This window comes from Carlito syrichta, unplaced genomic scaffold (genome assembly GCF_000164805.1).
Source record: "Carlito syrichta isolate Samal-C Ts95f unplaced genomic scaffold, Tarsius_syrichta-2.0.1 Scaffold309812, whole genome shotgun sequence".
Classification (NCBI taxonomy): domain Eukaryota; kingdom Metazoa; phylum Chordata; class Mammalia; order Primates; family Tarsiidae; genus Carlito; species Carlito syrichta.
This window is the reverse complement of record NW_007253908.1, coordinates 420977-435639: the sequence shown is the minus strand read 5'-3', so window position 1 is coordinate 435639 and position 14663 is coordinate 420977. Positions and strand designations below refer to the sequence as shown.

The window sequence follows — 14663 nt, the reverse complement described above, 5'->3', positions numbered from 1 at the left end:
GGTCTCAAACTCCTGGAATCAATCTATCCTCTCGCCTCAGCCTCCCAAAGTGCTAGGACTACAGACGTGAGCCATCACACCTGGTCAAATAAAGATTTTTAAAAACTGAGTGATTGTATCAAATCATTGCGCCAGGCTTTATATTTTTTATATATATTTTTCCTTAACATAAATGGTAAATATATGTCCATGTTACCACATGGTCTCCATAATTGATATTTGGAAGCTTCACGAATGGAGTCCGGTCCGCGTATGTCTTGTGTGTTGCTTGATCCTCTGTGCCTCGCGGGGTGCTTGATATACAGTAGGTGCTTAGTAAATATCTGTAGCTTGATGAAGTAGATGAATACCGATGTTTCATAATTTCCTACAAAATTTCCTCCTTTGCTTTGAAAATCCAGGCTTTCCTTCAATTCTTGCCATCTTCGGGAACCGTAGGAAATACTCTTTCTGAGAAAAACATGACTGTAAAACGGATCAACCCGCTTTGCTTTCCCTTTTCAGAACATGGCCACCCAGGGGAAGGCCTCTGACGCGAGGATTTCCCAGTATGACCCTGACCCTGCTCTCCACTCAGAGATGTCTGCTCTTCTGGGCGTAGATATAGCTCAGTTTCAAAAAGACAATGAAGAAGAGGAGGAGAGAGACCGAGCAAAGATGCAGAAAGGCTATAACTCACGGATGCGCAGCGAAGCCCAAAGGTTGAAGACCTTCGTGGCCTACAAGCCGTATAGCTCATGGACTCCGCAGGAGATGGCAGCAGCTGGGTTTTACTTCACGGGGGTGAAATCTGGGGTTCAGTGCTTCTGCTGCAGCTTGATCCTCTTTGCCACCAAGCTCAAGCAGCTCCCCGTGGAAGACCACAAGAAGCTACAGCCCGACTGTGAGTTCCTTCTGAACAAGGATGTCGGCAACATTGCCAAATACGACATCAGGGTGAAGAACCTGGAGAGCCAGCCGACACGGGACCGAGGACAGTACCAAGAGGAGCAGGCCAGACTCGACTCCTTCAGAAACTGGCCATTTTATGCCCAAGGAGTATCCTCACATGCGCTCTCAGCTGCCGGCTTTGTCTTCACAGGTAACCAGGAATCACGCTCGGGAGCACTTCTCTGGAGCTTTAAGTGGAGATTCCGTTTTCCAGTTGCTTGTGCTGCATCTTGTTCACCTTTCTGCAGTTGTTAAAAGTGTTAGGTTAGCTGCAAGGCCTATTTTGCTAAAATTCCACCTCAGTCATTTTATTTTTGCTGTATTTTTGCTTCGTTCAGCCCATGTTCATTTGCCAAATGTATAAAAAACGAGAAAGTTGCTTTTCTTTCAACTTGAACTTTTGGAAATACTGGCTTACTTACTAAATTAATTTATTTACTTTTGAGTTGGAGTCTCACTCCTTCGCCCAGGCTGGAATGCAGGCATGCTCACGGCCACCCAGCGCCGACCTGCTGGGCTCTGGCGATTCTTCTGCCTCAGCCACCCAAGTAGCTGTAACTATAGGTGTGCACTGCCAGGCCCAACTAATTTTTTTTAATTTATTGAAGTGACAAGGTCTCACCAAGTTGCCCGGGCTGGACTCGAACCCGCGGGCTCAGGCAGTCCACTCGCCTTGGCCTCCCAAAGTGCTGGGATGACAGGCTGAGCCACCGAGCCCAGCCAGCGGCTGTATTCTTAAGGCCTGAACATAAATTCTGAGGTCAGTCTGATCCCAGTCTCCTGACACACCCCTCTGCTACTGTGCTTGCATAATCTTTCTTTGATTCTTCTTTTTAAGTCGGGGTCTCATTCTGTCACCCAGGCTGGAGTGCAGTGGCATGATCACAATTCACTACCTCCTGCCTCAGCCTCCTGAGTAGCTGAGACTACAGGCCTGTGCCACCATGCCCAGCTAATTTGGGGGGAGCAGAAGTAGAGATGAAATCTTGCTGTGTTGCGTAGGCTGGTTCTAACTCCTGGGCTCAAGTGATCTTCCCACCTCGGCCTCCCAAAGTGCACCCAGTTTGATTCTTCTTTTAATTGCTACAGTAAATCACTGCACCCAGTTTGATTCTTCTTTTAATTGCTACAGTATTGGGTTTTACCCTTTTTTTTTATTTTGTAGAGATGAGGCTCACTTTGTTGCCCAGGCTGGTCTCAAACTCCTGGCTTTAAGCAATCCTCTCACCTCAGCCTCCCAAAGTGCTGGCACTACAGGTGTGAGCCACTGCACCCAGCATTGCTTGTTTTAATCTTAGATCAGACTCCTCTATGTAGGGCAAACTGCATTTCAGAAAGTTGCACTTTGTTTGAGTTATGCTAGCTATGCCATAGATATGACGTAAATGAGAATTGTAACAGCTACCATTTGCTGAGTACTGTGCCAACTTTATGCAAGGCATAGATTGAATACTAATTCTAATCCAACAAGTTTTCCCCCTTTCCCCCATTACACACCTGAGGTCACGAGGCTCAAAGAGTTAAGAAATGTGCCTGTGTGCTTACCAAAATGTCACGGCAAAGCAGAAATGCAGGTCTTCTCCTTGTGCAGACTTCAGCTGGTCCTGGCGTTTGCTTCCCATCACTTTGGCCCTGAGGGCTCCAGGAGCAAAATGCCAGCTCTGGAAGCCACTGAGGGAGGCGTGTGGAGTTCCACAGCCTGGGCTTGTGTCTGTAAGCGTGGCCATGGCTGAGACCTGGGGCGCAGGAAGTGGTCATCTGGGGCAGCGGGACTGTGGGTGGAGACGCAGCCAGATGAGGTCATGAGCGAACCACGCGTCTTGGTCCTGCACAAAACGTCAACGCCAAGCCACACCCTCGGGTGCCATTTCTGGGCAATCTCAATGTTTTCCTTCCCATGTAGGTAACAGGGACACTGTGTGGTGTTTTTCCTGCGGTGGGTGTTTAGGAAACTGGGAAGAAGGCGATGATCCTTGGAAGGAACATGCCAAGTGGTTCCCCAAGTAAGTAGATAAATATTTTCTGCTTCAAATTTTCAGTTTCTTTTTTGTTTATTTGTTTTTGGTTTTTTGTAGAGACAGAGTCTATGTTGCTCCGGCGAGTCTTGAACTCCTGGCCTCAAGAGGTCCTTCTGTTTTGGCTTCCCAAAGTGCTGGGATGACGGGCATGAACTCCATACAGTACCTGGCGCAGTTTCTGTAAAGGCAAAAGAGTCACTCTTTTTTTTTTTTTAAGTTAGAGACAGGGTCTCACTCTGTTTTCCAGACTGGTGGCAGTGGTGTGATCATAGCTCACTGCAGCCTGGAACTCCTGGGCTCAAGTGATCCTCCCGCCTCAGCTCCTGAGTCGCTGGGATTCCAGGCCTGAGCCACTGCACCCCGAAGAGCCACGTGTCTGAAGTAGCCACGTGTCTGAAGTAGCACGTGATCATTCACTAGCCAAAATTGGACCACTCCAGAATTTATTCAAGCGGGAAAGGCCTGATTACACTGTGAAAAGTTTGGATTCTGTAAATGTAAAACAATAGTGTTGGTTTATTATCCCAAATACTAAGATAGGTTTTGCCAAGTAGCATTTTCATGAACTGCCTCAATAAGTAAGTATAATTTGCATAGGGATGGTATAAAAGGGTACAGGAAGGAAGTTGGAAAGTAAATGTCAATGTTCGAAATGTTATTACAAATAATTTCGTGGACTGCTAGATATCTACCAAACACTAATGTCTTATTCTAGAACCTCAGAAAGAGTTTTTATTATTGCAGCGGGCTTTAGCTCCCTACTTAGAAAAGGAGGTATATTTTAATTATTTTCAGTGCTATATTTACTAGCATCTTCAACATGACTTTCTCTGTTTCTACTGAATACAGAATCATTCCTTTAACACGTTTTTAAACTTTCACTGTGGAAAATTTCACACAAAGAGAGAATAGTATGATGAACACTTGGCAACACATGGCCAAGTTATATTTCATATATCTTGTGCCCACATTTCCTCCTGGAAATAATAATCATAACCAGATTATTTAAAAGCCAATCCCAGATATCAGATAATATCATTTGTTAGTAGTCTGAAATATAACTCTGAATTAAGAATGTATTTCAGGCCCGGTGTGATGGCCTACGCCTCTAATCCCAGCACTTTGGGAGGCTGAGGTGAGAGGATTGCCTGAGCTCACGGGTTCAAGACCGGCCTGGGCAACTTGGCAAGACCTCATCTCGACAATAAATCAAAAAATTAGCCGGGCGTGGTGGTACATGCCTGTACTCCCAGCTACTTGAAAGGCTGAGGCGGAAGGATCATCTGAACACAGCAGGCCGATGCTGGGGTGGCCGTGAGTATGCCACTGCACTCCAGCCTGGGCGACAAAGTGAGACTCCAACTCAAAAAAACAAAAAGCATTTTAAAAACAACTACAATATCATCGCCTCTCTGAAAAAAGATGAACAATAACCCCTTAGCGTCCTCAAATATCCTAATGCGTGTTCAGATGTCCATATTCCTGCCTTTCTTGACTGGTGGTTAATTTGAATCAAGATCCAAACAAGACCTGTGAATTATTACACTTAACTGATGTGTCTCTTAAGATTTTTAACTTCTCCTTCTCCATCTCTTTTTTTATTGTCACGTATTCGTTGAGGAGACCTGTGATCCGTCCTGCAAATGTCCCTACACGCTAGATTTGGCAGAATGTGTTTCTGTGGAGCCATGTTCCTGGAACTTCTGTATCTAAGATATGTTCAGTGGAAAAAATATATGCACAATAACAAGTGTAGTGTAGACCTTTAAAAATGTTTAAAACCAGCTGCGTGTGGTGGCTCACGCTTGTAATCCCAGCACCTTGGGGGGGATTGCCTGAGCCTGGGGGTTTGAGACCAGTCTGGGCAATATAGCACGACCTCATCTCTACAATATATTGAAAAAAAATTAACCAAGTATGGTGGTACACGCCTGTAGCTTCAGCTACTTGGAAGACTGAGGCGGAAGGATCACCTGAGTCCAGCTGGTCGAGGCTACGGTAGCCGTGATCGTGCCACTGCACTCTAGCCTGGGCGTCAGGATGAGACTGACCACCCCCCACCAAAAAAAGCTTAAAACTACCCAAAATATATGGACTTGTTTGAAAATATATAGAAAAACTCATGCCCGCGCCTTGGGAGGCTAAGGTGAGTGGATTGCCTGAGCCCGCGGGTTCGAGACCCGCCTGGGCCGCGAGACCTCATCTCTACAATAAAGCAAAAAATCAGCCGGGTGTGGTAGCGCGTGCCTGTAATTCCGGCTACCAGGAAGGCTGAGGCGGAAGGATCGCCGGAGCCCAGCAGGTCGAGGCTGCGGTGGCCGCGAGCGGCCACTGCACTCCAGTCTGGGCGACGGAGTGAAACGCCAACTCAAAAAAAAAAAAAAAAGAAAAACATATGAAAAGATATAACCCAAACAACAGATACCTCTGGATCTGGGTTTGTCAGGGAGCAAAGAGGAGAAGGATTTTCACATTTATTTTGTTCACTGCTATCTTGTTTAAATTTTTGCAGCCAAATACATATGACTTTTGTAGCTGAAAAGAAAAAGTGAGAGGTTGAGGCGAGGAAGAAGTGACGGAGGAAGAGAAGAGAGAAAGAGCTTCTTCCTGACAAACAGATGAGATAGGCATAGAATGGTTCAGAATGGTTCAATCATTTGACAGTTGTCTCCTCAACCCACTAAAACAGACACCCAGCCAGTCCTACACGGTGCTGACCAGGCCCCCTGCGTGTATGTCCCCGCTAAACATCAGCCCTGGCTGGAACACAAGCTCCTGGTCTCAGCTCAGGTTTCACTGCCTCAGGGCCACGTGGTTAAAGTGGCTGGGTTATACACAGTCGCACGTTATCACATGACTGGCACCAACTAGAGCTGCACATCCTGTCTGGAACGGCCCGCTCTACCTTCTTTGACGTAGGGCAGAGGGTAAGGCCCTGAGCACAGGGAGAGGAGGCCTCAGTCCAGCAACCAGCCCTAGAGTGGCAGGAACTCAGGCCTGCTGATACAAACAAGGAGATAGCCAGAGCCAGGCTTGAACCTGCGGCTACCTGACCACCAGACCCTTACCAAGTTACTGCCCCTGCCCGAGTCTGTATGTAAAACGCAGTGCCAACCTAAGACAAACGTTGTTAGAGAAAAATATCTCCAAATACGCCAAATTTATTTGAGACTAAAAGAAAGAGGACTAGAATTTGGGATGCACTTTGGCAAATTTATCTGTTTTATCAACAGATTTATCTAATGATAAATCAGATGCGGGTAAAGAATAAATCAGTAAGGGTAAAGGGAAACTTTTACTGGCTAAAGGGAGAAGGTCGCATAAGCGTCTTAGAATCAGAGTTCATTGGCCAGGCGTGGCGACTTACGCTTGTAATCCTAGTACTTCAGGAGACTGAGGCAGGAGGCTTACTTGAGGCCAGGAGTTTTAGACCAACCTGGGCAACACAGCAAGACCCCATGTGTACACAAAATCAAAAGAGTAGCTGTGTGCCTGTAGTCCCAGCTACTTGGGAGGCTCATACAGAACGGCTGCATGAGTGGAGGGAGTGGAGACCGCAGTGAGCCCAGATCCCATCACTGCACTCCAGCCTGTGTGACAGAACGAGACCCTGTCTCTAAATAAATAAATGAAACAGAATTCATTGGCTCTGAAAACTAGAAGCCAGAGTTGTCAGTTCATGGGTGGAGAAATGTCCTTACAGGGCAAGTGTTCTTTCCAGCTAAATCTTACCCTGTTGGAATTGCCGCTGTCCTAAGGAATGGGGAGGGATTGACTTCAGAGGAGGAGGTATCTAGGTGCAAACTGTGTGAGGCATGCAAAATAGGAGCTGCGGGAAGGGGTTTCTTGTGGGAAGCGTTTTTAGAAGGTTCCAATCTCAGACATGTAAGCACGAGCCCCACCCTGCTTTGTGCTTTCCCAGGCCCATTTTGTGTGAATCTGACAAAAGTGATTTCATCCTGGTATCTGCAACTTTCACAGCAGACAACAATACATAGCTTGCAGGGTGGTTGTGAGGATTAGAAAGAAAGTAAATGGAGCCGATGCCCGGTACATACCATGCATTGTGTGAAGATGACTGTTTTACCTTTAATCCATCTGTCATCATAAGCACAGGGTTGACCGATAAATATAAGAACTGGAATGAATAAATTTAAGAGCTGAGAATCCCCAAGTCTCTTGTTGATTACTTTATCTTTTGCTTCTTGGACTTCCATTTTTTTTTTTTTGAATCAGGGTCTCACTCTGTTGCCCAGGCTGGAATCCAGTGGCATGCTCACAGCCACTGTAGCCTCAACCGGCTGGGCTCAGGTGATCCTTGGGCCTTAGCCTCCCGATTAGCTGGGACTAAATTCATGCTACCACACCCAGCTTGCTTTTTGATTTATTGTAGAGAGAAGGTCTCGCCAAGTTGCCCAGGCTGGTCTCGAACCCCTGGGCTCAGGCAATCCTCTTGCCTCTGCCTCCCAAAGTGCTGAGGTTACAGGCGTCGGCCGCCATGTTCAGCTAGACTACAGTTTTATAGGATGGCTTTGTTATTTCTTCTTCTTGTTTTTATTTATTTATTTTTTTGAGTCAGGGTCTCACTCTGGCGCCCAGGCTGGAGTGCAATGACATGATCACAACTCATCATGACCTCCTGAGCTCAGACGATCCTTCTGCCTCAGCCTCCTGAGTAGCTGGGATCACAGGTGCATGCCACCATGGCTGGTTAATTTTTTAAACTTTTTTGTAGAAATGGAATCTTGTTATGTTGTCCACACTGTTCTCGAACACTGAGGCTTATTCTCTCCCTTCAGTCTCCCAAAGCACTGGGATTACAGGCATAAGCGATCATGCCCGGCCTAAAGTTAATTTTAAAACTGCTTCTATTTTATGGAAAAGGCATGTTTTTTAAAAGGGTATTTAAGATACTTTTCTAAAATTCAAAATTTATAAATTAATATCCATTACTTTTTAAGTCTATTGGTCATTTTTTTGTTTAGTAGATAAAATATATTGTTATTTTAAAAATATAGTTCTCTTTCCTGCAAATAGCTTTCTTTGGAGTCTCACTCTGTCACCCAGACCGGAGGGCAGTGGCCGCTCCCGGCCACCGCAGCCTCAACTCGCTGGGCTCCGGCGATCCTTCCGCCTCTGCCTTCCAAGTAGCTGGAACTAGAGGCGCACGCTACCATGCCCGGCTCATTTTTGATTTATTGCAGGGATGAGGTCTTGCCAAGTTGTCCAGGCAGGTCTTGAACCTGTCGGCTCAGGCAATCCACTCACCTCAGCCTCCCAAAGGCTGAGCCACTGAGCCCGGCTTGCAAATAGCTTTCAAATGACCACAGGAACTAGATTTAGTCACTGCAGCTTAATTTAAAAAACAAAAATTCCATCATATACTTACTGTAAATCAGTCTCTGATTATATTGTTTTGCTGTGAGTTGGAGTCTGTCACCCAGGCTGGAGTGCAGTGGCATGCTTGCAGCCACCACAGCCTTGACCTGCTGGGCTCAGGCAATCCTTCTGCCTCAGCATTCCACATAGCCGGAATTACAGGTGTGGATCACCAGTTTCTTGGTGATCAGGTGTGGGTCACTAATTTTTTAATTTATTGTGGAGACGAGGTCTTGCCATGTTGCCCAGGCTGGTCTTGAACCCATGGGTTCAGGTAATCCTCTCGCCTCTGCTTCCCAAAGTGCTGGGATTACAGGTATGAGCCACCATGCCCAGCAATTACATTGTATATTTTGTTTCAAGAGAAAGATATCTGAAGATTTAATTTTTTTTTTTTTTTTGAGTTAGAATCTTACTCTGTCTCCCAGTCTGAAGTACAGTGGCACGCTCATGGCCACCACAGCCTGGACCTGCTGAGCTCAGGTGATCCTTCTGCTTCAGCCTTCCAAGTAACTGGAACCACAGGCATCCACCTCCACACCTGGCTAATTTTTTGATTTATTGTAGAGACGAAATCTCGCCAAATTGCCCAGACTGCTCTCAAACCCCAAGACTCAAGCAGTCCTCTCATAACTGCCTCCCAAAGTGCTGAGATTACAGGTGTGAGCCACCGCGCCCGGTCTGAAGTTTTAATTTTAAATAATTACAGATGTTGTTGCTAATGGAAGTAAAGAATAATTATATGAAAACAATGATAATTCTAATAAGTAAGTTTTGGGGTAAATTTTTGGACAGCCTTATCGAAGGATAATAAAATTCCACAAGTCAACATTCATTTTTTTTTTGTAGTTGGAATGTCACTCTGTTACCCAGGCAGCAGTGTAATGGCATGATCATGGTTCACCGCAGCCTCAACCTCCTGGGCTCAGGTGATCCTCCTCTCAATCTCTTGAGTTACTGCCACTACAGGTGTGAGCCACCATGCCTGGCTAATTTTTTTTTGTAGTGATGGGGTCTCATTAGGTGGTCCAGGTTGGTCTCAGGCTCCTGGGCTCAAGCAGTCCTCCTGCCTCGGCCTCCTAAAGTGCCGGGATTACAGGTGTGAGCCACCACACCAGCCTCAACAAGTTTTAATAAATGTTCATTGTCATACAGGACACCTGTATCACAGTATTGGGATACATTTTAATTATATTTCTTAATTATAGATGCGAATTTCTTCAAAGTAAGAAATCCTCAGCGGAAATTGCCCAATATATTCAAAGCTACAAGGGGTTCATTGATGTAACGGTAATGTATAACAGCATATTTTTCCCTCAAGTTTTGATTACCTAATAATATCTGAAGCAGAAGAGGCATTCTTTTTTGTCATGTGTTCAATTTCTTTCTTCTCCTCTTCTTTTATCTCCCTACCATTCATCTGCAAAGTGAAAACATATCACCTTTACTTGCTAAGCTTTGAATTCATTTTTCCAGGAATGACTTTTTTGGTTTGTTTCGGAGTTTGTTTTTGAATTGGAGTCACCCAGGCTGTAGTGCAGTGACGTGATCACAGCTGACCACAGTCTTGACCTCCTCAGCTCAGGTGCTACTTCCGCCTCAACCTCCCAAGTAGCTGGGATTATAAGCGCACACCACCAGTTTATTTTGTTTTATATTTTACTTTTTGTAGAGACGAATTCTCACTATGTTGCCCAGGCTGATCATGAACTCCTGGGCTCAAGCGATCCGTCTGCCTCAGTCTCCCAAAGTGCTGGGATTACAGGAATGAGCCACCATGCCTGGTTTAAAATGGCTTTCGATGGGTTCTAGAAGACTGCTTTCCTCATAGTCTTTCTCCTTTTGACCGGACCACCTTTCCTGACTGCCTCTCGCGCCCTCATCTGAAGGTTTGCTTAAGAGCTTTTGACTTAGCTACCATCACCCACAGCAGCAAAGAGCTGGCTCCTCCCAGCTGGTAACTTATTCTGCATCAGGAAGCATTTCCTGGTGGCAAGTGACAGAAATCCAACCCAAATGGGCTTAAGCAACAGTGAGAATGTATCGACTAACATGACCCAGAAGACCAGACTCTCCAGAAAATGCGGCCTAAAGGTGGAGGAAGGGAGGTGTTTTCTCAAGAAAGAAATCCGGGCACAATGATTGCAGAAGGATCAGTTGCTCAATGTATGATATAATGCCATTGCATTTTGATATGATGCAATGTATGATATAATTCCGGAAACGGAATGGAGTTTCCGCCCTCTGTCTCTTACTTCCTCCTCAAAGTGTGGCTGTGATATTTAAATACGGTTCTGTTTCTGAGATGGGTCTCTGGTAGAAGTGACCCTGACAATGAGTCTCCAAACCTCTGCCACTCCATCCAATGAAGCATATTGGGGGAGGGGAGTTATTTCAGTTCTTGTGCGTAGACAGGCGTATACTTTACAGGTGAAGCAAACAATAACTTGAATTTTAATTCTCCTCAGGGAGAACATTTTGTGAATTCCTGGGTCAAGAGAGAATTACCTATGGCATCAGGTAAAAACTCAAACACATTCCAAAGACTCTGCTAGTTTCCTCTTTTGCTTTTTTTGGTCCTCACTATTTTAACTCTTCTTTTTTCTCCTTATTTTATGGTGTTTTATGTCTTTTTGTAAAAATAATTTTCAGAAGAGATTTTTCATCTTATGGAATGACAGTTTTTTTAGCATGGATGAGCATAGGGAAATATGGCAGGGTCGATTCCTTCACTGACACTTTCCTTAAAACAACTAAAACTTCTGGATAAAATGTTTCTGAAAGCATCCTTCAATGGGTCTGCATTCTGTTAAGAAATTCAAGAATATTCACAGTAAAAATAAAGTGACAGCAAGAATCCTGGGGTCCAGCAGAATGCGGAAGCAAGCTTTCCTCTGGAGAAAATCTGCAGACCAAGGTTAATGGAAGTTTCATTTTCAAATCCTCATAGAAGGCAGAAGACAGAAACCAAAGCCCAGGGTCAGCCAAAGGTGGAAAGTCCAATGGAGACCCCGGAGTGGACATCCCAAAGGGCAAGAACTAAACCTGCCTGGTCCTACGGGAGCTACAAGGGAAATGGCCTTTCTGAATTGTCGACAATGGCTTTGGGAGAAGGGGGATCGTCTCTAGCTTGTTCTTGTTTTTTTTTTTTTTTTTTTTTTGAGTTGGAGTCTCACTCTGTCGCCCAGACTGGAGTGCAGTGGCCGCTCCCGGCCACCGCAGCCTCGACCTGCTGGCCCCGGCGATCCTTCCGCCTCAGCCTTCCGAGTGGCCGGAATTACAGGCACGCGCTACCGCGCCCAGCTAATTTTTGATTTATTGTAGAGATGAGGTCTCGCTGCCCAGGCGGGTCTCGAACCCGCGGGCTCAGGCCATCCACTCACCTCAGCCTCCCAAAGGCGCGGGATTACCTTGTTTCTTTTTGATGCTAAATTAGAAAGAGAGAATTTAAAAATATGTTTGCCATAGTATATGCCCACGATATATCCACGATGCTGCGTCCCCAGTTCTAACACGTGGTCAGTCTTGCCTCCTCTCTGCCCCTCCCTTCCTTTCTTAAGCACACCTCCAGTTCCCTCGAAGCAAACTCCATCAACTTCCATCTCGTCTGTCCATAGGAAGGCGTAACCTCAAAGCCTGCTGGTCTCAGCCTATGCCTTGTTTTCCAGCTTACTGCAATGACAGCGTCTTTGCTCATGAAGGACTCCGGCTGGACTCTTTTAAGAACTGGCCCCACAATTCACCCCCGGGAGCGGCCGCTCTGGCCAAAGCGGGTCTTTTCTATACAGGTGAGTCAGTAGTTGGCACCCACTTGCTTGTTTGACCATCTCAGTCCCACATAGGCTTTCTGATCCCGGATTGGCATCGTCTGCACTCAACCTCTCCACTCTTCTCGGCATCAGTGATCGATTCCTTTTCTTTGCTGCACCCTAAATCCTCTCCCAGTTTTCTAAGCCTTCCTCAGGGGGTGAAGGTTCGAGCTCAAAACCTAAGGTCTGGACTAACAATGGACACACATATTCTGTTTGGGATCTTACCATGTCTTTTCTTTCTCCACATCACTGCCCCCACCCCGTCCTTTCGGGAAGTTTCCCAGAAACGGTCCCAGGACACTTCTGTGTGTGCTTCCTTCACCAGAACTTATGGAAGATGGCCTCCAGCGATAAGAGGAACTGGGAAACGTAATCTTTTTCCTGGGTGGCCATGTGCCCAGCTAAAAATGGAGGTTTCTATTACGGTGGAAGGCTGGGAGATACTAGGAGTATGGATAGTAATCTTGGCCGCACCCCTCGAAGGAGAAGATCAGGAAGAGCCAAATAGCAGTTTCTTTCCAAAGAAAGGTAGTCTTACAAGGAAACTTGAACGTACTTGTAAGGGAATAAACCTGGCAATAATGGGGTAAGAGGCAATTGATTCTTCATGAATTTGCTTACATAAGGGCCGCTAAATTTGTTCGTATGTTTTTTTCCCTCTAGCCTAATAAGTGCTAGGCTTTTTTTTTTTTTTGACGGAGTCTCACTCTGTCGTCCAGGCTGGAGTGCAGTGGCATGCTCATGGCCATCACAGCCTCAATCTGCTGGGTTCAGGTGATTCTCCTGCCTCAGCCTTCCAAGTGGCTGGAACAACAGGCACGTGCCATTACACCCAGCGAATTTTTTTATTTATTGTAGACACGAGGTCTCACCATGTCACCCAGGCTGATCTCTAACTCCTGAGCTCAAGCAATCCTCTTGCCTCCGCCTCTCAAAGTGCTGGGATTTCATCTCTGAGCCACTGTGCCTGGCCAGTGCTAGGCACTCTTTTCGATTCATGACATTCATCACTGAGCAAAACAGACACAAGACCCTTCCCTCTGTTGGGAGCCGGCTGTGGAGGCCCGCCTGAGCATTAGGGATCCAGGCAGGCTGCGGACCCTGAGACCACCAGGTTGAGTTCAGGAACTGAAGGCCCATTCCCTCCTCCCTTCTTTGTTGTTTGGCGTGATCCACTAGCAGGGACTTTGATGATCTAAGCATGAAGTTCTGAGAATATGACAGGCATGGCTGACTCTAGGGATCCACTGTTCCCGTTTCTCACAGACTGCGGTTTCGTCTTTAAACTGAACACACTTCAAACTCAGGTCACATTTGGGAGCCTTTAATATGGTACAAGCTTCTTTATAAGATTTAAAAGTATATTTGTAGAATTAGTATATACATTTAGAGAGCTGTTTTCAGCTTTAGATGGTATAGATGATTATCTAGAGTTACCAGAAATGGCCCAGCATGAACTTTGGACTGGGCCATATTCCTAAGGGCCCAGCGTCCACTTTGGGCTGGGCTGCATTCTTTTAAACCAGTTCTTCAGCTACAATTAGTGTAGGTTTTTTCTACTTATTATGGAAGTTGAATTTATTTTATTCATAGAAAATATTGTAGAATAGGTCATGCTACGTCAGGGAATTATGTTAGTTCAAGCATGATCAAACATGATATTTTGAGGTTTTATAAGTATACAGTTAACTTTAGAAATTTCATTGTTCCCATTTTCTACTAATTGCAGTTTTGGCTTTAGTACAATTACAGTTTGTATTTGGGTTTTATTTTAGAAGTTTTATTGCTGATGATCAGCTTTATATATTAAGATTAGGAATTAGAAATTTTATAGAAATAAGATAGATACATAGGATTTTAGAATAGCCATTTTGTTAAGAGATTATAATCAATTGTTCCTGGAAACGGCCCAGTGTGATCTTTGGACTGGGCCACATTCTTTAGGAACCGGTTTGAGCTATAATTAAGAGTTTTTTTATAGTACAGGTAAAATTAGCAGAGAATAGAAAGGTATTAGGATTTAAGTTAGTCATTAGGTGTTGGGAATGCATACGTTTTAGAAGTTATTGATTATTAGAATATTATGATGTTAGAATTGTTATATTGTTTGTGAGGAACATTAACCAAACATAAGGAACAGTGAAATAATATTGGGATTGTCCTTCCTCATGTTTGAGGAAACACCTGGTGGATGGGGGGATGCCCCTTATCCACCTGGCTTTGTGTTCACGTGAAAATCTTAAATCTTGTGATCTTGCCTGTAAAACTTTAGGATAAAAGGCTTATGGTTTGCCCCATTAAATCGGCTTCTGCACTAGACAGAGTCCAGTCTCTTCCTTTCTCTTTATTTCTCCAGAATATTCGCCGACGCCACCATACCTTCCAACGGACTCCCCCAAACCTGCAGGGGCTGGCCCCCCGCATCCCTCTTCAATTCCAGATTCCAGTTGCAAATCTCTTTGTGGCTGGGAGGAGAATGGGCAGAGGGAGGGTGTCCATCAACATGCATGGGGCATAGGAACCT

At 45.3% G+C, this 14663-nt stretch overlaps 1 protein-coding gene across 1 annotated transcript in view; it reads left to right on the top strand.

The window, feature by feature from the left end:
• Window positions 1–507: 507 nt before the first annotated feature.
• Window positions 508–14663, top strand: part of NAIP (NLR family apoptosis inhibitory protein) — a 37339-nt gene continuing 23183 nt past the window's right edge. The window contains exons 1-5 of the mRNA XM_008067886.1: window positions 508–1081; window positions 2834–2933; window positions 9536–9617; window positions 10796–10847; window positions 11996–12115. Of these exons, the coding sequence (XP_008066077.1) occupies window positions 508–1081; window positions 2834–2933; window positions 9536–9617; window positions 10796–10847; window positions 11996–12115 (928 nt within the window). The remainder of the gene's footprint in view (window positions 1082–2833; window positions 2934–9535; window positions 9618–10795; window positions 10848–11995; window positions 12116–14663) is intronic.